Genomic DNA, 25,523 nt, shown 5'->3' with positions numbered 1-25,523 from the left:
TTACCATCTGTCTGGCTGAATGATAAACCCTGGTTTTGGGGATACTGGGAGAGTACTACCAGCCTTAATGCAAAATGTCAACTTAATAGTTTAGTAAAGAACAAATGCCTGACCACACTAATGCTCTTCTGGCTAAAAAGTATCCAACTGATTTAGTGACCAACCTACCTGCTGTGTATCGAACCTACCTGCTGTGGAGCTCGGCAGCTTGGCTCTGTTACAAATTGTGGCTGAAAGACTGCATACTTTTTTAGCCTGCTTTCATGCTGTTCTTCAATGGTCAGGACCCCCACAGGACCACCACAGAGTAGGTATTATTTGGGTGGTGGATCATTCTCAGCCCTGCAGTTACAATGACATGGTGGTGGTGTGTTAGTGTGTGTTGTGCTGGTATGAGTGGATCAGACACAGCAGCACTGATGGAGTTTTTAAACACCTCACTGTCGCTGCTGGACTGAGAATAGTCCACCAACCAAAAATCTCCAGCCAACAGCGCCATGTGGGCAGCGTCCTGTGACCACTGATGAAGGTCTAGAAGATGACCAACTCAAACAGCAGCAATAGATGAGCGATCGCCTCTGACTTTACATCTACAAGGTGAACCAACTAGGTAGGAGTGTCTAATAGAGTGGACAGTGAGTAGACACGGTATTTAAAAACTCCAGCAGCACTGCTGTGTCTGATCCACTCATACCAGCACAACACACACTAACACACCACCACCATGTCATTGTCACTGCAGTGCTGAGAATGACCCACCACCTAAATAATACCTGCTCTGTGGGGGTCTTGTGGGTTTTAGGAACTGAAGGTGTCACTTGCCTCAGTAAATGTCAGTGTGCATAATTCCACATTAAAAATAGACACTGGACAAAAAAATGGTATCCATGGGAGAGTTGCAAGGTGAAAACACTCCTGACCAAAAATAACACAAAGGCTCAACTCACCTTTGCCAAAAAACATCTAGATGACCCTCAAGAATATTGGAGTAGCATGCTCACTGTAACCTCATAAATAAATTAACCTATGAAAATTATGCTAATTCCAATGGGAAAATGTTCTTTCTTGGAATAATTTGCATGTAATATTGTGCAAATAAAATATAATATTTTCTTATAGTTCAGAATATACAGTGTGTGTGTGAGTGTGTGTGTGCGCTTAGAGAGAGACACTTGGCAGCGACAACTGTCCTGGCTGCAGAAGATAGATGCTCAGTCTCTCAGCAGGGAGCTGTAATGAATGATGATATGCGCACATACACACACACACACACACACACACACACACACACACACACACAAGCACATAGCAATCACTAAACCATAATGGTCTGTTACTGGGATGTAGGATTTCAACTTGTCCATCACTTCGCTTTTACCCATACACACACACACACACACACACACACACACTTTTACTGTAAAAGTTTATACTTTTGGTGTGGAGGCAATCTAGAATATTCAAAATGTCATTTCTGAAACTGACTTTGGGCTGACTTTGTACACAATGAAACACAGTGGATTATAATCACATTAAAACTGCATATTTATTGTAACCACTAAGCTTATGGTAGGTCTCTGAATTTGGTACCCTTCAATCCATCAATTAAAAACACCATTTATAGTTCAGCCTTAAGGCAGAGCTGTAAATCGCAGAGTTAAAACTGTAGTAGTATCAATTAGCATACAATGTATTCAATGCTGAAGCTCCATTATTTGTTAAGATGTCTTGAATCTTGGTACATCACGTCAATACGCCGACATCGCTTTATGATGGTTGGCTGCGCAGATGGGTCAGATTTCTCCAATGCCCTCTGTCTCGTGTTGCTTGTAGCAGACCAGAACCTGATAATACAATCCATGTCATGATGTTGTCAATTCTGCATCTTCTGTGTCCTTCCACATGTCCTGTCATACCACTGAATTTAACATTGTCATGTGGTTGCTTCATCACATGCCCAAACTATGAGGGGCTTAACATGGTTCAGTAGCTCTTTTTCCGTTCTAGCCATCATATAAGCTTAGTAGTCACCATTTATCTTCATGAGATTTTCGACTCTTTTGATGCGCTTGTTTTCAAAAGTCTGAATGTGGAGATTTTTCTCGAGAACTGGGTCATCACAGGTCCTCTGAACAGCTTGCTATGTTTTGACAACCACTTTTCATTTCTGCACTATGTATTTGCTATACACTTTCTCTGATGTGGGCAGCAGATATTTTTGCATATTTGTTCCTCTTTCTTCAGTGTCCAGGCTTCACATCTATATGTGGCTACTGGCCAGACCATGGCTTTCATCAATTGTTTCTTGGCGATAATGCTAATTGACTTGTTTTTCCATATTTCATATCCATTTTTTTTAAATTATATTTTATGCCTTTTTCTCAAATTTTTTCCCAATTTAGAGTAGTCAATTTGTCTTCCGCTGCTGGGGGATCCCCGATTTTTTTGCAGTTAAGGAGGGTATATTGCTGCTTATACCTTCTCCGACCCCGCACAGCCCTTAACAGAACCCTTTTCCACCCATGCATTCTGCACAGGCGCCTCTCTATCCGCCAATCAGGGTCCTTACACAGCATTTGAAGACCCAGTCCACATAGTCCGGTCATCCCTCCCTGCAGGCACTGGCAATTATGCCCGCTAGATGGCGCCCAGCCGACCGGTGGCATTGCCGAGTTTCGAACATAGGAGTTCAGAATCTCGGCGCTGGTGTGCTAGCGAAATATCTCGCTGCGCCACCTGGGCGCCTCCATATCCATTTTTGACTTAAGCAGCACGTTCTGCAGTATTTGATACTCTACTTTCTAAATATAAGAAGGAGTCTACTTGTTTCAACCTTCTACCTTTCACTAGAATTTCCAGTACTACTTCAGTGTTCATCACTTTTGTTTTTGCTGCATTTCTCATTCATGTTCATTCATTTAATGTCTTCTCAATATGACACACCAGCTTCTGAATTTCTTCTGGTGATGTGATACCTAAGATTGCTAATGGTCTTTTCACCAATCCTGAATCCTCCAGCAAATCCTTGTAGCACCTTTCTCATAAATTGTTCTCTGAGAATATCAAGCAGACATGGTGAGATGTTACATCCTTGTAGGACTCTCTTTCCTACCCTGAACCATGCAAAATTTTGATTGGCTGTCTTAACAGCAGCATGTCATTGGCTATACATATTCCATACTAGCTGAGCCAGGTTAGAGGGGACACCAACCTTGGTTACTATTACTTACTTAACTTGGTTACACCTTGGATCTATTACTTGGTCATGCTGTACCATGTTTAATGCTTTTGTGAAATCAATAAATGAATCATCATGGAAAAAGCAAGAGAGAGGAACCATGCACTAAATCTATATTGCTATCAGAGGTTTGTGATCTAATTCTTCTTTTGGCCTAAATGCCGCTTTTTCAAGCTTGTTTTGCAGTGTAAAATGTAAAAAAACCCCAACATGTGTATTTGATTTATGGCTATAAAATAAATATACCCTATATGTCAAAGCATGCAGACACCCCCATTTGTTGGATTTACGTGTCTCGGCCATACCCTGTGCCAATTAGCATCCCTTTGGGAAAGACCTTTTCCTATTTCAGCATGACTGTGCCCATGTGCACAAAGCGAGGTCCACTCAGACACACTTTGACGTTTCGTTTTAGAATTTCCGTGGCCTGCAAAGAGCCCTGCCTGCTTGATAAACCCTCAACCTCACTGAAGACCTTTGGAATGAATTGAAACATCAATTGTAAGCCAGGTCTTCTCATCCAATATCACGGGCCTGACCTCACAAATGCCCACAAATGTTCACAGACACTCTTCTCTTGAAAAGCCTTTCAAAAAGAGTCAAGCCAAGTCAAATATATTTCTATAGTGCATTTTTTACAGTGAACATTGTCTCAAAACAACTTCATAGATTCCAGGACTAAAAACCCAGAATGAGCCAGGGTCACGGAGGCAAGGTCAAACTCTAATGCAAAAACCTTGAAAAGGAAACAGACTCAAGAGGAGCCTCCATCCACCTAGGTATGGCTGAATCAATCAAGTTCATAATAAGCAAGTAGATACTTGAAAGATACAAAAGATGTTTGCAAATAAGAAGCATACATATTATACATTTCATTTAATGTCATTAACATTAACTGCTTTAGTATGGTCAGGGTTGCGGTAGGTCTGAATTGACCTCTTAATACTGGACGCAAGGAGTGCAGTTCATCACAGGGCTAAAAACTCAGGTCTGATGAGCTGTGCGACCCCTAAATACACAAGCAGCTTAAAAAAACTGCAGGGCAGTTTTAGCCTAGTGGCTAAGGTACTGGACTAGTAATCAAAAAGTCACTGGTTCACGCCCCACCACTACCAGGTTGCTGCTGTTGGGCCCTTGAGCAATGCTTTTAACCCTCAATTGCTCAGACTGTATACTGTCACAGTACTGTAAGTCGTAAGGATATAGCACACTGCATTTTTCTGTATCCTTTTTATCCTTTCTATTAGAAAACATTAATAAAGTAAAATATTTTAGTGCTGGATCCCTGCCTTAATTCCTATTATTACCATGTTTGATTTTTGACAGGAGCAGGATGTTAACATCAATGTATGCCTAGGTTTAAATTGAAAGTTAAAAACCAGTTAAGATCAAGCCATCTGTCCCTAGTTTCAGCTGGCAAAGTAAAAGAGGTTCTGTTGAAATGTCACCTCTTTTATAGAACACGTAAATGGTTATAAAAAGAATGAGCGAGGTCGGAAATGCAGTCTGAACTCAGCTGTTTAATTTTAAGTGGTTTAGGTGTCACAGAACCATCGATTATGTTTTTTTTACACCTTGCAGACCTGATTTAATTCCTTTACTTAGTTATGTCCATATACAGAGACATGTGGGTACAGCAGGTAGTGTGACTGCCATGTGAATGCAGTTTTAAAGATTTTTTTGTCACTGTGTATGTTTCTGGGGAGTCAAGTTTCTTACCCTCAGACATGCAGTAGGTGAACTGGCGGCTCCATTTACAGGTGGTTTTAGACCCACGTTGACATTCAGCATTGTTAAAGAAAGCACTCTGGTAACTCTACTACAAATGCATGCATGTTTGTACCCATGAGATGTGAATATACAAAGAAAAAACACAAACACAAGCTAAATGCAATACAAAAAATCATCATGGTCACGGAGGGTATGGTGCCACCTGAAAACATTACAGGAAAGACAGGAACATCCATCTAACGTGAAAAACACTTACGCATTCAGTAATTGAATTACACCTAGGGGCAATACAGTGCAGCTAAATTATAATCTCCATGTTTTGAAAGGAGGAAAACCGGAGTAAATAATGAAACAATCAAGTAAAACTAAATTAAAAGAACCCTATAACTAAATTATAATGTAAACTCCTGTAAATTAGATAAAGGTTATTAAAAAATACAGCCAGACTGGAAATATTGCTAAGACTAAAAATAGACCTTTTTTGTGGTGCAGGAAAAGGTAGCAAGCTGCCCTCGTACATTTTCATAGCAAGAAGGTCCTGGGTTCGATTCCTGGGCGGAGCATCTTGAGTCCTTTCTGCGTGGAGTTTCATGTTCTCCCTGTGTCTGTGTGGGTTTCCACTGGGTGCTCAGGTGTCCTCCTACAGTCCAAAGACATGCAGTCTGGTTAATTGGAGATACTACAGTGAGTGTGCGCTTGTTTGCCCTGATGGACTGGCAACCTGTCCAGGGTGTTTAATGCCTTTCACCCAGTGGGATAAAGCAGTGGTACAACCGACAATGAATGAATGATGTAGAAAAGACAAAATCTGTCAAACATGGTGTTAAAAACCCACCATTTTTTATATATTTGTTTGTAATTGCTTTGATGTTTATAATTTCTGGATTTTTTCCTTCTCCTTCATTGTTTTATCATATTTGGGTTTCACAAGTGCTTTAAACAATCTCAGCAGCACCTGAGTCTTCTTCCCTTCGGAGCACTTTAAAAACATCACTACCACATTTTTCAACATGATTCAATTAATCCCTTCATTTCCATTTTCATACAAATCAGATCAAGGCAACGTTGGGCTCTGCGCCTCTGTGATCATTTTGATGTAGCGTTTTAATTGTGCTACCTACCCACTCTCACATTGATTAGCTTCAATTTGATTCTTTTCATCCTCTGCCTGCTGTTCAAATCCAATGTAGAACAGATTGCTTTCTACCAGCAGACCCCAGGGCCCGAGTGTGTTTATGTATTTCCTAACCTAACACCTGATTCCATTTTTACATGAAATATCAAGTGGTTTATGAGTGGAGACTAGTGTGTTCAGACCCTGAGTAAGTAGTTGGGAAGAAATGTGCACATGTACTTTCAACCCTAATGCCTCGATTGGACCACGGATCACAATAAATGCCACTGTAACTGAATAGATGCAAATACCTTTGTGCCCAGTTGCACCTGTAACAAAAAAAGATTGCAGTTTGTATCAAGACTGCAGTTACAGTGCCTTGCAAAAGTATTCAGCCCCCTTGAACTTTTCAACCTTTTGCCACATTTCAGGCTTCAAACATAACGATATGAAATTGTAATTTTTTGTGAAGAATCAACATCAAGTGGGACACAATCGTGAAGTGGAACGAAATTTATTGGATATTTTAAACTTTTTTTAGAAATAAAAAACTGAAAAGTGGGGCGTGCAATATTATTCAGCCCCCTTGCGTTAATACTTTGTAGCGCCACCTTTTGCTGCGATTACAGCTGCAAGTCGCTTGGGGTATGTCTCTATCAGTTTTGCACATCGAGAGACAGAAATTTTTGCTCATTCTTCCTTGCAAAACAGCTCGAGCTCAGTGAGGTTGGATGGAGAGCGTTTGTGAACAGCAGTTTTCAGCTCTTTCCACAGATTCTCGATGGGATTCAGGTCTGGACTTGGACTTGGCCATTCTAACACCTGGATACGTTTATTTGTGAACCATTCCATTGTAGATTTTGCTTTATGTTTTGGATCATTGTCTTGTTGGAAGATAAATCTCCGTCCCAGTCTCAGGTCTTTTGCAGACTGCAACAGGTTTTCTTCCAGAATGGTCCTGTATTTGGCTCCATCCATCTTCCCATCAATTTTAACCATCTTCCCTGTCCCTGCTGAAGAAAAGCAGGCCCAAACCATGATGCTGCCACCACCATGTTTGACAGTGGGGATGGTGTGTTCAGGGTGATGAGCTGTGTTGCTTTTACGCCAAACATAACGTTTTGCATTGTGGCCAAAAAGTTCGATTTTGGTTTCATCTGACCAGAGCACCTTCTTCCACATGTTTGGTGTGTCTCCCAGGTGACTTTTTATAGATATCTTTGAGAAATGGCTTTCTTCTTGCCACTCTTCCATAAAGGCCAGATTTGTGCAGTGTACGACTGATTGTGTCCTATGGACAGAGTCTCCCACCTCAGCTGTAGATCTCTGCAGTTCATTCAGAGTGATCATGGGCCTCTTGGCTGCATCTCTGATCAGTCTTCTCCTTGTTTGAGCTGAAAGTTTAGAGGGACGGCCGGGTCTTGGTAGATTTGCAGTGGTCTGATACTCCTTCCATTTCAATATGATCGCTTGCACAGTGCTCCTTGAGATGTTTAAAGCTTGGGAAATCTTTTTGTATCCAAATCCGGCTTTAAACTTCTCCACAACAGTATCTCGGACCTGCCTGGTGTGTTCCTTGGTCTTCATGATGCTCTCTGCGCTTTAAACAGAACTCTGAGACTATCACAGAGCAGGTGCATTTATACGGAGACTTGATTACACACAGGTGGATTCTATTTATCACCATCAGTCATTTAGGTCAACATTGGATCATTCAGAGATCCTCACTGAACTTCTGGAGTGAGTTTGCTGCACTGAAAGTAAAGGGGCTGAATAATATTGCACGCCCCACTTTTTAGTTTTTTATTTCTAAAAAAAGTTTAAAATATCCAATAAATTTCGTTCCACTTCACGATTGTGTCCCACTTGTTGTTGATTCTTCACAAAAAAATTACAATTTCATATCGTTATGTTTGAAGCCTGAAATGTGGCAAAAGGTTGAAAAGTTCAAGGGGGCTGAATACTTTTGCAAGGCACTGTATAACCAATGAAACCCAAAATCTATTTAAGCCAAAATGTTTTTTATTTCATTTTTATCAACTGCATTATCCTGGTCAGGGTCACAGTAGGTTTGGTTACACAGGGAAATGCTGGGAACAAGGCAGGAATTCCTTGGACAGAGCTCCAGTTCATCACAAGGAAGCCAAAATGTTAATGCTCAAATTGTCAGAGTAACAAACTGGACTGCAGGTTTTGCCCACTGTTTTTAAATAAACCTGTAACTTATATTAATAAACCTGTATGTAAGTTATATATATACGTATATATATATATATCATATTAGTCCATCTGTTTCTCTGCATACTTTTTTTTAGCCTACTTTCACCCTGTTCTTTAATGGTCAGAACCCCCAAAGGACCACTACAGAGCAGGTATTATTTGGGTGGTGGATCATTCTCAGGTGGATCAGACACAGCAGCGCTGCTGGAGTTTTTAAACACCATGTCCACTCACTGTCCACTCTTTTAGACACTCCTACCTAGTTGATCCACCTTGTAGAGGTAAAGTCAGAGATGATCGCTCATCTATTGCTGCTGTTTTACTTGATCATCTTCTAGATCTTCATCAGTGTTCACAGGACGCTGTTGGCTGGATATATTTTTGGTTGGTGGACTATTCTCAGTCCAGCAGTGACAGTAAAGTGTTTAAAAACTCCAGCAGCGCTGCTGTGTCTGATCCTTTCATACCAGCACAACACACACTAACACACCACCACCATGTCAGTGTCACTGCAGTGCTGAGAATGATCCACCACCCAAATAACACCTGACCATTGAAGAACAGAATGAAAGGGGACTAACAAAGCATGTAGAGAAACATAGGGACTACAGTCAGTAATTGTAGCACTACAAAGTGCTCCTATATGGTAAGGGCATCTGATAAAATGGACAGTGAGTGTAGAAACAAGGGGGTGGTTTTAATGTTATGGCTGATCGGTGTATACATATATATATATATATATATATATATATATATATATATATATATTATTTTAACCAATCAAACAGCAGTTCATTTATCAGTTTGTTTGGTGGCTGTATTACCCTCTTGAGTGTTGTGAGGGAATCAGAGCTTACCCCAGAAAAAACTGTGGAATGGTCAACAATCGAAGTCCCAGTTTCTCCTACATGATGTTCACAACCCTTCTGTGTTAGTATTGAGGCACTATTATAAAGTGCATAATAAAATATTAGACAAATGTTTATTCATGCCTTTTATTGTCTTGACTGATCATAGAGGAGTCTCAGATGAGTCACTTAATGAGTCCTTGATTACCCATAATCATGTCTAGTTGTCGTTGTATAAAAGATATTTTGAAGGATTTTTTCATAGCATTAAAGCCAACACTAGTCTTGATTTCCTCCTTTGATATTTTAATGTTAAAGTACTTGTGTGCTTGCCAAAACACAATTAACACATGCTTACATCTCACACATGCTAAAATCTATATTAAAATGTGTTCATTATAGCCTGTAAAAAAAAAGAGGCTCTGAACATACACCCACCCCTGGACATGTTTTTCCATTGTGTCTTTCTTTCATTGTGTCCTGTGCCAGTGTCCCCTATGGGGAGGATGATTGAGAATTTTCTAACACAATCTGTATGGGTCAGCAGGAAGGAAAGCCACCTTTCACAGAGATAGAGTGAGAAGATGAGTGAGATTTGGCGAACGTTTAGAATGATGTATCAAAGTTCTCACTGAAAAAAGTCATATTTAAAAAAAAATTATAAATAAAAGTCCAATAACCTTATGAATGACCTTAGACTTGTGACTAGAACTTAGACTTGAGTTCTAATCATTTAATCAGAGTGAAAAACAGTTGCAGTGATCATTACAATTCTAAGACAAAGACACAAAGACATCCCTGACTAGTGTATGTAAACATCTGACTTCATCAAAAGCATTTTACCCCCTTTTTCTTACAATTTAGCATAGACAATCCACTGCTGGGGACCCTGACGGTGTCCAGGGAGGGTGTATATTCGCATGACTTACACTCCCTCAGACGTGTACGCAGTCCACCAATCCCTTCTCATTCTTTCTTTCATACTTTGGTGGTCAGCTTTGTGGACATAGAGCCACGCCCTGATCTCTGCGCTCCTTCACTTTCTGTACAGGCGCCCTGGGCAACCAAGGTCCTTACCCAGCGCTCATAACCTCGCCGGTCTTGGTCCGGTCTTTCCCACCCAGCAGACTTGGTACCAATTTTGTCTGCTGCAGGCATTAGCCAACTGTGCCTGCTAGAGGCTGCCCAGCCGAATGGTAGCAGAGCCGAGATTCGAACCCGGGTCTCAGAAGTGGATTATCTCGCTGCACCACCTGGGCACCAAAATACATACACATACTTATGAGTCAAAACATTAAGACCACCCTGCTTACATACTGTCAAACCAGCTCTGGTCCATTGAGACATGAATTTCACAAGACATCTGATGGAGTCCTGTGATATCTGATACCTAGACCTTACCAGCAGGTTCTGGTAATGGCAAATTTCCAGCAGTGCATCTTGGTGCCACTGTTGGTACTTTCAATGGTGTACAGGAGTTAGCAGGTGCATACACAGAAAGGTTTGATGCTCTGGTTTGTGGATTGTCCTTCTTTGGGCCACAGTTGGTGTGCACCCTTTTCTGTTTAGGAGATATTTAATTTCATGTGTCTGGCCAAAAAACCTGGCTCTTATTGAAGTCACTCAGGTGTTTGAACATGTAAACTAAGAGTAACTCCCATCATTTTTTGGGGGGTAGGAGTGGACCAAATGTTTTTGCTAATTAGTAGATAATGTTAAATCTTAAAATACCAGCATTTGTGCTGAATATTGACTAAACATATGGACAATGTATAAATGTACAGTATATCTGTGTATGTAGTGTTGATTGCTAGTCTTGCTTGCCAGTGAGAGTGTGTATGTACATCTGCAGGCCCCTGCTGTAAGTCAGACTGACAGCCCGCTCATGATCTCATAAAACAGACGTGTTGATGAGCTTTGTCCCGTTTCTCATTTAGCCCTGTATCCTATGAGACTCATCTTCCCTGTTCACTCCACAGCTCATTGATCACCTCGCTCCAAATCAATGCCAATTAAAGTGCATAGGAACTCTTTAATTGTGCGGCGGGAGTCTCACAACAGGGCAGCCTTGACCTTCAATGACCTCCTAATAACTGCCGGTGATGAGGAACAGTCATATGTGATGAATGAGAGGCAGATGTCCACTTCAGCTTTATGAGCGTCCAAAGTGCCCACTCGGTAACAGCTTTATCGATGAGCTAGGCAGTTATAGCCCTGAAAAAGGGCTGTTGGCCCTTCTGCACCATTTATGTTCATTCCACTTCTGTATTAGACAGAATCAGTCTTCAGGGTATTTGAATTTATCATCAAAATTGCTTAAAAGTAAAACGTACATTAAATGTTGAATTGCCAGTTCATACCAGCTATCAATTTGGGAGGATTAGAGCTAACACATGTTTCCTATAGGAAATGTAAAGCTATCAATCACCAATCTGTGAACTGTATCTTATCAACCACCCATCCATACTGGGGGACCAAACTCTGAACACATTGTTTGGCCAAAAGTTAGTGGACACCTGTCTATCAACTTGTTAGTAGATTTTGTGCAGACCCTCGTTCATTAGCTTCTACTAGCACTATAGTAGCTAAAAGTTTAGCACTGTTCAAACAGTATGTGTAATTAAGTATAACTTAATTTAGATTTTTTTATCATTTGTATATACGTATATATCATTTGTATATATATATATACACACACACATATATATACTGTATATGTGTGTGTGTGTGTGTGTGTGTGTGTGTGTAACACACACACATACATATATACACCGATCAGGACCCCCACAGGACCACTACAGAGCAGGTATTATTTAGGTGGTGGATCATCCTCAGCACTGCAGTGACACTAACATGGTGGTGGTGTGTTAGTGTGTGATGTACTGGTATGAGTGGATCAGACACAGCAGCACTGATGGAGTTTTTAAACACTTCACTGTCACTGCTGAACTGAGAATAGTCCACCAACCAAAAATATCCAGCCAACAGCACCCCGTAGGCAGCGTCTTGTGACCACTAGCGTCCTGTTGATCATTTAGAAGATGATCAACTCAAACAGCAGCAATAGATGAGCGATCGTCTCTGACTTTACGTCTACAAGGTGGACCAACTAGGTAGGAGTGTCTGATAGAGTGGACAGTGATTGTACACGGTATTTAAAAACTCCAGCAGCGTTGCTGTGTCTTATCCACTCATACCAGCACAACACACTCTAACACACCACCACCATGTCAGTGTCACTGCAGTGCTGAGAATAATCCACCACCTAAATAATACCTGCTCTGTAGTGGTCCTGGGACCGGACTATGGAAGAACAGCATGACAGGGGGCTAACAAAGCATGTAGAGGAACAGATGGACTACAGTCAGTAATTGTAGAACTACAAAGTGCTTCTATATGGTAAGTGGAGCTGATAAAATGGACAGTGAGTATAGAAACAAGGAGGTGGTTATGTGTGTGTGTGTGTCTTATCGCATCTCTAAGAAGAAAGCAGCAGTGGGGCACAGGGGTGCAATTTAGTTGGATTTTGCACGTGGCTGCTTCCATCCTTGCCATGATTGGTCTCACTTTCATATCCAAAGCAAACTCTGGCACTGGCTGCAGAAATGATTTCCATTACATCATTTTCCTTCTCAAACCACTGCTTTTACTGCGGACGTTCATAGCACCACAGCCCATTCCGCACACACACACACTCACACATCCGGCCATTTCTTCCCCTCCATTAGCCACATGCTAACTGGTCAGTCGTTCAGTAATGACCCAGGTGTGAGGATTATGGAATTTAAGGAAATGACATTATTATGACTTTGATCCGCTCAGATATGCCTTTAATTATCACGGTTGAGTCACTTATGACTTTATTAAGGAGGTAAATGGGTCTTATCAAGGAGAATGTATTCACAGTTTGGACTGAATCACATGTACACAATATGGCCAAATGTATGTATACGCCTATAAAATTTATATAAAATTTATTATATGCTTTCAACATTTGGTAACAGTTTTGGGGAAGCTCCTTTTTGGCACAACTGTACCCCTTTGCACAAGGAGGTCCATAAAGGTGTGGAGAAACTCCAGTGGCCTGCAATGAGCCCTGATCTCAAGCCCATTGAACATGTTGTGTATGCATATCAGACCTTCTTGCCCAACGTCATTGCCTTACACCACAAATAATTAAACAGGTACAAATGACCACAGATACACTACAAAATATTGTAAATAGTTTTCTAAAAAGATAGTATCTTTATAATTATGGGAATGGTTTTGGAATGGGATGTCCAACAAGCTCATAGTCAAGTGACCACATACTTTTGACAGCTTAGCAAATACAGTTTTTAACCTAAAGCATGTTTGTATACTATAGAATTCTACAAGTATCATTTTATTATAGACCTATTACAAACTGCCCACTTCTGCCTGATGTCTATTACTTAATGGACTGTTAAAACACAAGAGGATTAAAGCGAGTTGATCATGATAATGTGTTGTGTTTTTCAGGTGTAATAACAGGACACAGTGTGCGGTGGTAGCCGGACCTGATGCTTTTCCAGACCCCTGTCCTGGCACCTACAAATACCTGGAGGTTCAGTACGAGTGTGTGCCATACAGTAAGTAATTAATCCTGTGTCCTACACATAATCACAACAATACTTGTACAAGCAAACACCAAAGCTTCACAGTTGTAGCATATATGTAGCTTTTTTATAGCTGCTATAAAAATTCTATAGGGCGGCACGTTGACTCGGTGGGTAGCATTGTTGCCTCACAGCAAGAAGGTCCTGGGTTCGATCCCCAGGCGGGGTGGGGCAGTCCGAGTCCTCTCTGTGCGGAGTTTGCACGTTCTTCCCGTGCCTGTGTGGGTTTCCTCCTACAGTCCAAAAACATGCAGTCAGGTTAATTGAAGACACTGAATTCCCCTGTAGGTGAATGGGTGGGTGTATGTGTGTGTGTCTCTGCCCTGTGATGGACTGGCGCCCCGTCCAGGGTGTTACTGTGTGCCTTGCACCTATTGAAAAGCTGGGATAGGCTCCAGCACCCAACCCCCCTAATTGGATAAGCGGTTAAGAAAGTGAGTGAGTAAAAATTCTATAGCTTTTACGCCTTTACTATTTATGCCAGTTAAACCTTTATTTGTATTTTTAAATTTATTTTGCTGTTTTTTTTATTTATCTATTTATTAATTAATTCTTGTTTTACTTATTATTATTATTATTTTATTATTGCTTATTATAATTTTCATTATTTGTAGTAGTAGTATTATTATTATTTTTATTATTTTATTATTAATAATTATAATAATAATAATTAATTATTATTATTATTATTATTATTTGTAGTAGTAGTATTAGTATTATTATTATTTTTATTATTTTATTTTTAATAATAATAATAATAATAATAATTTATTATTATTATTATTATTTGTATTATTATTATTATTTTATTGATTATTATAACTTTTATTATTATTTGTAGTAGTAGTATTAGTATTAGTATTTTATTATGTTATAATTAATTATTATAATAATAATAATAATTATTATTATTATTATTTGTAGTAGTAGTATTAGTATTATTATTATTTTTGTCACAGTGGGATAACATATAAAGTGGGCATGGGTATTGAGGACCTGGGTTAGATCCTTGTCTAGATCCAGTCAGTGTCTTTAAGAAATGTTGGCATGTCCGTCCTGCCACCTCACAAAAAATTCATTAGGTAAATTGGCTTTAAAAATAAATTGTAAGTAAGTTAATTGGTATGATAGTCCTGTCTTGTGCTTAGTGTTTTTTTTTTCCTCTCTTGGCACTTTATCCTCAGACCCAGACAAGAATAAAGCAATTATAGATTTAACTGCACATTAATTCGTTGATATCAATAATAAAACGCCTCACTCACAAACACTCATGTGAAACACATTTTTGAGTAATGTTCACATTTTCATAGATGTTTTTTTTTCTGCCCTCATACTTAATTAGATGTGTGTGTGTGTGTGTGTGTGCGTGCGTGCGCTAGTGCTTTAGCCACACGCACTGATCTGTATGATAAAGTAGCTATGTTCCATGGTGTGTCAGAATGACTAAGTTGGCAGATCTGAATGGATAGCACCTGGCTGTGATAGATTAACTGTAATGTTATCTTCAAAGGCCAGTTGACAATGTTTCATTTCTCCCGCTGAATCTGCATTCCCCTGCCTGTTAGCCCTTACTGACCTGTACCACAAACTAGATTTAACAGAGCTTAATTAAATCCCAAAAATGTATTTTTTTGTTAAATCCTAAACTTAAAGCTGTACTATGTATCTTCTATTTGTTATGAATGATTCTAAACGTTAACCCAACATCTGGAAATTTTGAACTCTTTAGTTTAAATCTCAGTGGTGATACTGGCCTGTCCGGCCACTTATTAGCCACATTTGGCTGTGTCTGAGAGAGAGGTGGTCAGATGGGTTTCCAAAACAGCTTTGCACTGAGCCTTAATATAATAAAGAAATAGTCAACTGTTTCTTTGCTGCCCTCTGGTGTGACTGAAGGGGTTAGAATTGTGATTAACAGGTTTTTTTTGACTCGCACAATAACGGTAATGTGGGCAGTGGTGGCTCAGTGGTTAAGGTACTGGACTAGTTAACAGAGGGTTACTGATTCAATCCCCACTACCACTAAGTTGCCACTGTGCGGCCCCTAAGCAAAGTTCCTAACCTAACCTTGCATGGTATTTAGACATAAGTGTAAGTCACTTTGGATAAAAAGGTCTGTAAAATGCAGTAAATGTAAGTTAATTTTAAAAGTATGATATGTAGGCATTTTAAAATTGGCAGATTCATTTACATGGATTTTGTGCAGTATGACTGGAAAACAGTTATAGATTTTATGGTTGGTCCACCTTGTAGATGTAAAGTCAGAGACGATCGCTCATCTATTGCTGCTGTTTGAGTTGGTCATCTTCTAGACCTTTATCAGTGGTCACAGGACGCTACCCACGGGCCGCTGTTGGCTGGATATTTTTGGTTGGTGGACTATTCTCAGTCCAGCAGTGACAGTGAGGTGTTTAAAAACTCCATCAGTGCTGCTGTGTCTGATCCACTCATACCAGCACCACACACACTAACACACCACCACCATGTCAGTGTCACTGCAGTGCTGAGAATGACCCATCACCCAAATAATACCTGCTCTGTACTGGTCCTGTGGGGGTCCTGACCATTAAAGAACAGGGTGAAAGCAGGCTAAAAAAGGTATGTAGAGAAACAGATGGGCTACAGTCAGTAATTGTAGGACTACAAAGTGCTTCTATATGGTAAGAGCTGATAAAATGGACAGTGTGTGTAGAAACAAGGAGGTGGTAATAATGTTATGCAAGAACCCCTTTTGAAGCTCGTCTAGCACAGCTTTTATTTCACTTCAGTATAACATTTTAGTCCAAAAATTGATGTTGGCACAGTCCTTTGTACCTAGATTCAATCTGTGCCTCTTGTCACTGTCTGTGAGGATGCTTTTTCTTAAAAATCCTAGTTTCCTCCTATGCCCCAAAATATTCCTGTTGGTAGATTAGCTAATTTAAATGTCCCATAGTTGTTGGTAGATGACCGATTAAGGCAGTGTGATGCCCTGTAATGGATTAGTATTGAACTCAGTGTTTTTAGAAGCTCCAGAACCTTTGGTACACTAAACAGAATAAAACAGTTAAATTAATTAAATGTGACTGAAAAATCTGAAATGCGTTTTGTAGTTTTAAATGTTATTAACTATAATAACTACAGCTGTAACTATATGCATCAGCTTTCCTTTTTTTTGCTGGTAAATAACCCTGAAGAAGATGTAGTGAAATATGATCATAGCAGGAGATCAAGTGAGATATCTGATAATTAAAATTTTACAGTAATAAAACGGTGACTTTCTGCTGCCATCTATTATGTTTATTTGCTGTGAATATTTAAAAGGTGTAAATTTCAAACGCACAGATCCTCCCGCTGACATTTAATTAATAAAATCATCCATTAGGATGGCACAAACACTAACGAGTTTACTGCCACTAATTCTCAAGTTCTCTTTGGTGTAATTCCCCGCAGAGACAAGGTTTATCAAGGCATCCTGTGTGTCTCTGTGTGTCTGTGTGTGTTTGTATGTGACAGATACACCTCAGTACATTTTAAAGCTGTCACACTGAATCTGTTTGGGAACAGTGATTGTGAAGGGGAGGATGAAGGTCGAGGTCAGGACAGGCAGGAATGTAGTTTTGGAGATGCAGACTGGAAGTTTGACAGGAGATGTTCCAAAATAGAGATAGGTGGAGGAAGATGGACATGTTTTCTTTCAGCACATAATTAAGTCGCAGGTGGTCTCGGGCGAGGGGGAGGGGCTTTGACGCTGAGCTAATTAGTGTCTGGAAATTGGAATTTTCTCAAACTCATATATGATGACAATGTAATAAAGGGTTCAGCCATCTAGAACGAGGCAACAAAAGTTCTCTGTCAAATACGTCCCCTTCATGTCTATCTGCATTGCTTCAGTGTAAAAGGTGCTGTGTCAGAAAAAGCTAGAAGTTCCAGCATGGCTGAAAGAGTGGGTGAGTAAATGAGAGTGAGCAAGAAAAGCTTTTGCATATTGAAAGACCAGTGCCAGGAAGGCATTAGCTCTGGCACCACGGTCTTAAGACTGTGACTTTGTTGTATCAGACTGAAACTTTGTTGATGCCAGGTCCCAACGGTCAATTCAGCCAAGACTGTGACTTTGTACCAGCTATGCAAAGCTTACCTAGTCTTAGGTCTGACTGTGACACTGCAACTGCAAAGTGAGAGTTATGACTCTGGTGTGGCTACTACACAGTCTAGGGTTTGACTTGGTATTGGTACTTTCAAAGCTTTGCTAGTTAAGGTACCTAAATCTGTGTGTAAGAGTGGTGTTAAAAGGAAAACAAAGTGCTGTAGCTGTGAAAGCTGAGACTGCATCAAAGTCAAGTTCATGTGAATCTCAAAATGTTGAAGTATAAAAAGAGCCCCACCGTGTCAACCTGGGGTTAATAGGGTTTGAACCAGTGACGTTCCAATTTCTAATCCAGTACAATAACCACTGCACTACTACTGACACTGTTGTCCAAGACTATTATAATCAAAATTAAGTTACTTTATCTATTTGTTTAATGATAATTGGTAAGACATCATTAAAATCTATCTATCTGTCTATCTGTCTGCCTGCCTACCTGTCTATCTATCTGTCTGTCTGTCTGCCTATTTATCTATCTATATATGTCTGTTGTCTGTCTACTGTGGTATTTATCTATGTCTATGTCTGTTGTCTGTCTGTCTACTATCTATCTATCTGCCGGTCTCACTACCTACCTACCTACCTACCTACCTACCTATCTATTTGTTTAATGGTTAGTTGTTAACACCACTATTACAATCATAATAGTTTCTATCTGTCTGTCTGTCTGTCTGTCTGTCTGTCTATATGTCTATATGTGTATATATGTGTGTTGTCTGTCTGTCTACTACCTATTTATCTGTCAGTCTGTCTCTCTACCTACCTACCAACCTATCTATTTATTTTACCATATTTCTTTTAGTTTTTCATGCTCTTCTAAATTGTAGTGTATATTTTACTATATTTTCTTTTAGTTTTCATGTTCTTAATTTTTTATCTCTCTTGTTTTAATTTCATATTCCCTAAATTGTAGGTTATACTTTACAATAATTTCTTTTACTTTTTCATGTCCTTAATTTTTTTTTATCTCTCTTGTTTGAATTTCATGATCTCTTAATTGTAACTAAATGTTTGCAAGAAGTCTTTCTGAGGTTTTAGATCTCAGGAATGTTTTAATGCTTTTCATTAATTTTTTTTTTCCTTATGTAAAGCACTTTGAATTGCCACTGTGTATGAAAGGTGCTATACAAATAAACTTGCCTTGCCTTGCCTTATGTCTGTCGTCTGTCTGTCTACTATCTGTCTGTCTGTCTCTCTACCTACCTACAACATTTCTATCTATGTCTGTCGTCTGTCTGTCTACTATCTTTCTGTCTGTCTGTCTCTCTACTATCTATCTGTCTGTCTGCCGGTCTCACTACCTACCTACCTACCTACCTACCTACCTACCTACTGACCTATCTATTTGTTTAATGATTAGTTGTTAAGACCACTATTACAATCTGTCTGTCTGTCTATCTGTCTGTCTATCTATATATGTGTTGTCTGTCTGTCAACTACCTATTTATCTGTCAGTCTGTCTCTCTACCTACCTACCAACCTGTCTATTTATGTCTGTTGTCTGTCTGTCTACTATCTGACTGTCTGTCTGTCTCTCTACATACCAACCTATGTGTCTGTCTGTCTGTCTCTTTACCCACCTACCTACCTACCAACCTATCTATGTCTGTCATCTGTCTGTCTACTATCTATTTGTCTGTCTGTCTCTCTACCTACCTACCAACCTATCTATTTATGTCTGTCGTCTGTCTGTCTACTATCTGACTGTCTGTCTGTCTCTCTACCTACCTACCAACCAACCAATCTTTGTCTGTCTGTCTGTCTGTCTGTCTGTCTGTCTGTCTGTCTCTTTACCTACCTACCTACCTACCAACCTATCTATCTATGTCTGTCCTCTGTCTGTCTACTATCTATCTATCTGTCTCTCTACCTACCTACCTACCAACCAACCTTTCTATGTCTGTCCTCTGTCTGTCTACTATCTTTCTGTCTGTCTGTCTGTCTGTCTGTCTGTCTGTCTCTCTGTCTCTCTACCTACCAACCTATCTATCTATGTCTGCTGTCTGTCTGTGTCTATCTAATGCTGAAAATGTCTATCGATCGACTGTATGGTAGCTAGATATATAATAAAATGTATTTATTCATTCACATCAGCCGCTTTAGCCTGTTCAGGGTTGCTGTGGTCCCAGGGGAAACACTGGCCAGAAGCCTGGGAAGCATGCCAATCTGTTACAAAGCTTTAGCCATCTCCCAACCTCCCAACCATGTCTGTGCCAGTGATTATCTTATATATTTATACCATAAAATTGTCCTAAATTATTATACATTAGGTATAGTATCTTTTTACTATGTTGTTTGATGAACTTTATCTAGACTCCTACGCCTACTTGATTTATCTGTATTTGGAGAGAGCATACAAAACTAAAGGACTGTCATTCTAACTAATGGTCTTTCCAGCCAGTAGAATAAAGTGTAAAACACACACACACACACACACACACACACACACACAATTTCTCAGGTGTGTGTGCAAATGCGTCACCCAGTCGTGAGCATTATTTTTATAGAGACCAGGTGACCACAGCACAGTGGGCTTGACCGCACTGGCGGCGTGATTTATGCCGGGTAGCCTCAGCTCCACGATGACTTATTACACCACCTTAAACCTTTATAACCTTGACTCCAGCTCAGGCATTACTGAGCCAAAATGGTCACCTGTTCGTCCCTACGGTTGTACAAAGCTGGATTTGTGTAACTGTGATTAGACCGCGTGCCAGGACACTGCCAGGACACAGCCAGCCCACTCGATTTCTCCTTTTTCATTCTGTAATCTAACACACAGACATGCAGATTGGAGCTGTGGGTTGTACTGAGAATTAATTGAAGTGGAGGTGTGTGCTGTATTAAAAATGTGCCGACTACAATATGTACTTTTTTAAAAATACATTATCAGAATTATTATATAATTATAATGCTTACAAGGCATTTAGACACTATTTAAAGTGTGTTTTATAGATAATTTCTACAAATACTAATTTCAGAGAAGTTGAAATCCATGTAAAACCAAAAAGCAGTGATTTAGAAATCATTCTTAACCTGCAAAACATGACGACCGGGCAAACACAGGACAAAGACGCTAGATTTAACGTTTTACTTTATTTTCAACTTAGTTTTTTGTATATTTATAATTTTATGTCTTAAATTGGAACATGGGCAATTTTAGACTACAAACTTTAAATGTTTAAAAAGCATCTTAATAAGGTAATGCAATAAATTAATTGATAAAAAAAAATAATAATAAATACATAAAAAAATAAATTAATTAATAAATAAACTTACTCAGAAAAAATATATATATCAGTTCATAATCCAATAGTTTATTATGATTATTATGATTATTATTATTATTATTAGTAGTAGTAGTAGTAGTAAATTATCATCAAGGATTTTAGGTATTTCACCCTCTACAGGGCAAATCATTATCAAAAGATTCAATGCAAAGTCACAATTCAAAATTTGTTACCTTTAATTCCTTCTAACCGCACTGTTTTAAAATCCATAAACTTGTACTGTGGTCTGTTAAGTCAGCCTCTCTGCTTGTTTATGAAACTAACCATCCAGGTCTGTCAGGATAAGGGGGTTTATTAGTAACGTGCACACTTGTAGTGTATTTCCTTGTATCCAAAGGCAGGAAGCACACTGAAATGGAAAAGAAGGAAAATTAAGTAGCTAATTTGAAAGGAACAGTCTGAAGGTTTGGATAAAGAAAAGGTTAAAGAAAAGGAGAAGCTGCAGTAGCTATAGCTCTCAGCTCTCAGCTCTTTCCAGACTGTTTGGTATGCTGCAAGTCTGCGTGATTAGTCTTTGATTTCCATTTAGCTTGAGTCTGCCATGCTCTGCTGCCTGGGTGAAATAACCACCCCTCTCGCCATCATGTCTGCTGCCTGACTCTCTGTCTTTGTCCTGCACTGAGAGAGAGGAGACTAAAGACTGCATGGCATTAACCAGCTTTATGAGGGTACAGAGAGGGCCATGATTGTTTTGGCAGGGTTCACTACACCTGCTGCTTTTTACTTTTTCTTCATTTGCAGAAATCTTTTTCTGTCCTATTTCTGTTCTCCATCTATTTGTATTTTAATCAACATTAAATCAGGGTTTAGAATTTATTATTATTTATACAACTATCAATATATAAATATTTAGGAAAATTAGAATTGGGGATTATCAAATCAAACAAAATCTAAATATTTATTTTCTACACATATTTAAGCTTGTTCTGTGTTTTTTATACTGTTTAATTAATAATGTATATTTTTTTATTTTATACTTTTTAATTATAAATTAATTATATGAATAATTTTATTCATTTTTTTAACTGCCTAATACTGGCAAGGTTTGTGCCTGGTCCAGTTTCAGTGGGAAACACTGTGCTCAAAGCAGGAACACCCTGGATTACAGGGCTTCGACCATCCTAACCCACCAAGACATAAACAATCATGTCTGTGAGGATGCTTGGCTTGTCAATAGCACCACTGAATTTCAAACCTGGATTGTAGTAAGCTAGTGTGATGCATCGCTGCACCACCCAAATGCTTTCAAGCTAATTCTGGTGTTTTAAAAAGAAACATTACAAACTAATTAAATTAGTTTCATTTAGCTACAGTTACAAAAGGTATGTGTGAAGAAAAACAGAAGCATTTGATTAAAAGAACACCTTGTTAACTATTAGGCATGGGAGTGGATCTGTCATGCTTTCCGCTTATGTGGCAGACAGTAGTTCAGGACATATTGCAATTGTAGATAGAATAAAGGATCCCATCAAATATCAACAATTTCTAAAAGCATGCTTTATGTAGCACGGTTAATCAGGAAGCCTGCTACAACCAGACAGTGACCTAAAGCATACCTTAAAATCTATCCTTACCTACAGTGAGAAGCATAAGCTGAACATTTAGTATGGTCTCTGATTACTGTTAGGCTTACCCTCATTATTGCACCTATTTATTTATTTATTTATTTATTTATTTATTTATTTATTTATTTATTTATTTATTTATTTATTTATTTATTTATTTATTCATTTATTTATTTACTGAGTGTGGAGCATTGGTCAAGGTGATGCAATAGGTATGGCTATCAAGGTTAAGGTGATTGTACAGATTTACATACAGATGTTTTACATTAAAGTGAATCGGTTCATTCTAATTAGCATAATGCAGGTTGGGAATTAAATCAGTGATTGCAAGGACCATTTAGAGAAGAAATTCAATCTAAACAAAGCCAAGAGACCACTCACAGCCACTGCTACTTAAAGTGGGTTCATACACTTTGACAAAATGAAAAAATATAATAAAAAATTAAGAAAATTGGCATTCAGGTGGTGCAGCAGTAAAAACACACGCTGTTCACCAGAGCTGAGATCTCGAATACATTGTATCGAGTCTCAGCTCTGCCTGCCTGGCTGAGGCTGAGCGGCCATATGAACAACGATTGGCCTGTTGTTCAGATAAGCCGGATGGGGACTCTCTCTCAGACTAGTGCGATTATGACCTCTGCTGGCTGGTTGGTGGCGCCTGCACGGAGATGGGAAAGGAGTGCGGTAGAGGGTGTGGCTCTCCATACACAGCGCTGTACTGTACTGCACTGCACTCGTCAAGTGTAGGTAATAAGATGTTCGATTGCTGTGCACGTGTTGGAGGGGGCGTGGAGCAGCCTCGTCCTCCCCAATCAGGAGCAGGGACCAGCATTAGTGAGAGGATGATTGACGGGCATAAGTTAGATGTGCTAAAGTGGGAGAAAAAAGGGGGAAAAAAAATTAAGAAAATTAAAAAGAAAAAAGAAAACAATAAATGATTGTAAAGTAGATTATGGATTATTTTGGAAGGTGCCTAGACTAGACTAAACTATACACACAGTAAAAACATGCCACAGACAGTGACCAGAAGCAAAAATCAAACCCATGTTTCCAGGATGCTATACATTTAGTGTAGTATGAAGGTTCTGCAACATCATCATTGTCTACTTATGTAATGTGCATGTTTAGTAAATAGGCAGCTTTTTGGACATTATGTGGATTTGTGGGTAGAGCAGTTTTTATAGCTGCATAATTAGCCAAATTCAGGCTGAAATCAAACATTACTGTAATGCTGTAATTATAGGATGCATGGTGGAAGTGCAGAGAGTGTTTATTACCGAAATAAAACCATAAAAACAAACAAATAATAATAATAATAATAATAAAATTTACTTTTTGAGCTTTTTTTTATTTGTTCACTTCAACCTGGCACCTGTTTGTCACAACACCTCAACACGTTCTATTGTATCACTAATAATCTGGCATGCCTAGCCGTTATATAAACGATACAGTTAGTAAAAGCTTGCTACATGTTTGATAAAGGGGTGATCAGGTGGTCAGCAGAAACCCCTGAGCTTGTTAAATTCTTTATTACTCTCCGTTTCTCCTTGAGTGAGCTGGAAGTTTTGTTGCAGCAGTAGCCACTGGACTGGTTAATGAGGTCTAATCAGAAGGGTCGAAAGCAAATTGAGCTGGATGAAAAAAATGAAGCCTTCTCATAACTGATGAGCACAATAAGCTTCGTGGACCGTCTTGTTAGCGCTGACTTCATCCTGTGTCATAAAAGGTGATGGAACAGCAGCAGTTACTGCTGGATTAGGTTCACCTTGTGATTATTCTTTTAGTATTCTTTCTCGCTTCAGGACAGGCGCTAAAATGATCCGTTTTTTTTCTTATCATGTAAAATGTCCGGAAGGTTCTTCACAGTGCAAAACTTTGTCCACCCACAACTGTAAAGCAGTTGTAAAAAATAATTAGATAGCTTTTTTAATGTTGTCAACCACTGGCAATGGTTCTGGCAGGTTCGGTTCTATCAGAAAACACTGGGCAATCCATTGCAGGCCAACAATTAGCCAATCCTGTCTGTATAAGCGCCCAGCTGGCTGACAGCATGTTTGAGATTATCATTAAGCAGAGCTTTCCTATGCTCCATCGGTTTATCTGATGACACCTGATGTGGCATCATTAAGGCTTTGACGTTACGCTCTGAAACACAATTAATTACAGCCCCAAATCAGAAAAAGTTGGGACAGCATGGAAAATGCAAATAATAATAAACAAGGAAAGAGTTCCTTACATTTACTTTGACTTTTTTTATTGCAGACATGATAAATCTGAGATATTTCATGTTTTTTCTGATCAGCTTCATTTCATTTGTTAATGAACATCCATTCCTGCATTTCAGGCCTGCAACACATTCCAAAAAAATTTGCCATTTTTTTTCACCACACATAAAAGACGTTTTGGCACTGAGGATACCAAGTGATTGTGTTTCATTTTCAGTTAGTGTTTTATTTTGTCCCATTCTTCCTGCAAACACGTCTTAAGATGTGCAACAGTACGGGGTCGTCGTTGTCGCATTTTTCCTTTCAAAATTCTCTATTGGGGACAGTTCAGGACTGTAGGCAGGCCAGTCCAGTACCCGTAGCCTCTTTTTCCGCAGCCATGCCTTTGTGCAGCATGTGGTTTTGCATTGTCTTGTTGAAAAATGCATGGACGTCCCTAGAAAAGATGACGTCTTAAAGGCAGCACATGTTTCTCTAAGATCTCAATGTACTTTTCCGCATTAATGCTGCATCACAGAAGTGTAAATGA

General features: G+C 39.2%; 1 protein-coding gene across 1 annotated transcript in view; it reads left to right on the top strand.

Annotated features, from left to right (window-relative positions):
- The window catches only part of LOC134326693 (adhesion G protein-coupled receptor L3-like), a 537,600-nt gene that overhangs the window by 289,485 nt on the left and 222,592 nt on the right, over positions 1 to 25,523 (top strand). Inside the window, exon 5 of the mRNA XM_063008876.1 lies at positions 13,652 to 13,761. Within this exon, the coding sequence (XP_062864946.1) occupies positions 13,652 to 13,761 (110 nt within the window). The remainder of the gene's footprint in view (positions 1 to 13,651; positions 13,762 to 25,523) is intronic.

This window comes from Trichomycterus rosablanca, chromosome 14 (assembly GCF_030014385.1).
Source record: "Trichomycterus rosablanca isolate fTriRos1 chromosome 14, fTriRos1.hap1, whole genome shotgun sequence".
NCBI classification, from domain to species: domain Eukaryota; kingdom Metazoa; phylum Chordata; class Actinopteri; order Siluriformes; family Trichomycteridae; genus Trichomycterus; species Trichomycterus rosablanca.
The sequence above is the reverse complement of the archived record's forward strand: the minus strand, read 5'-3'. Positions and strand labels throughout refer to the sequence as shown.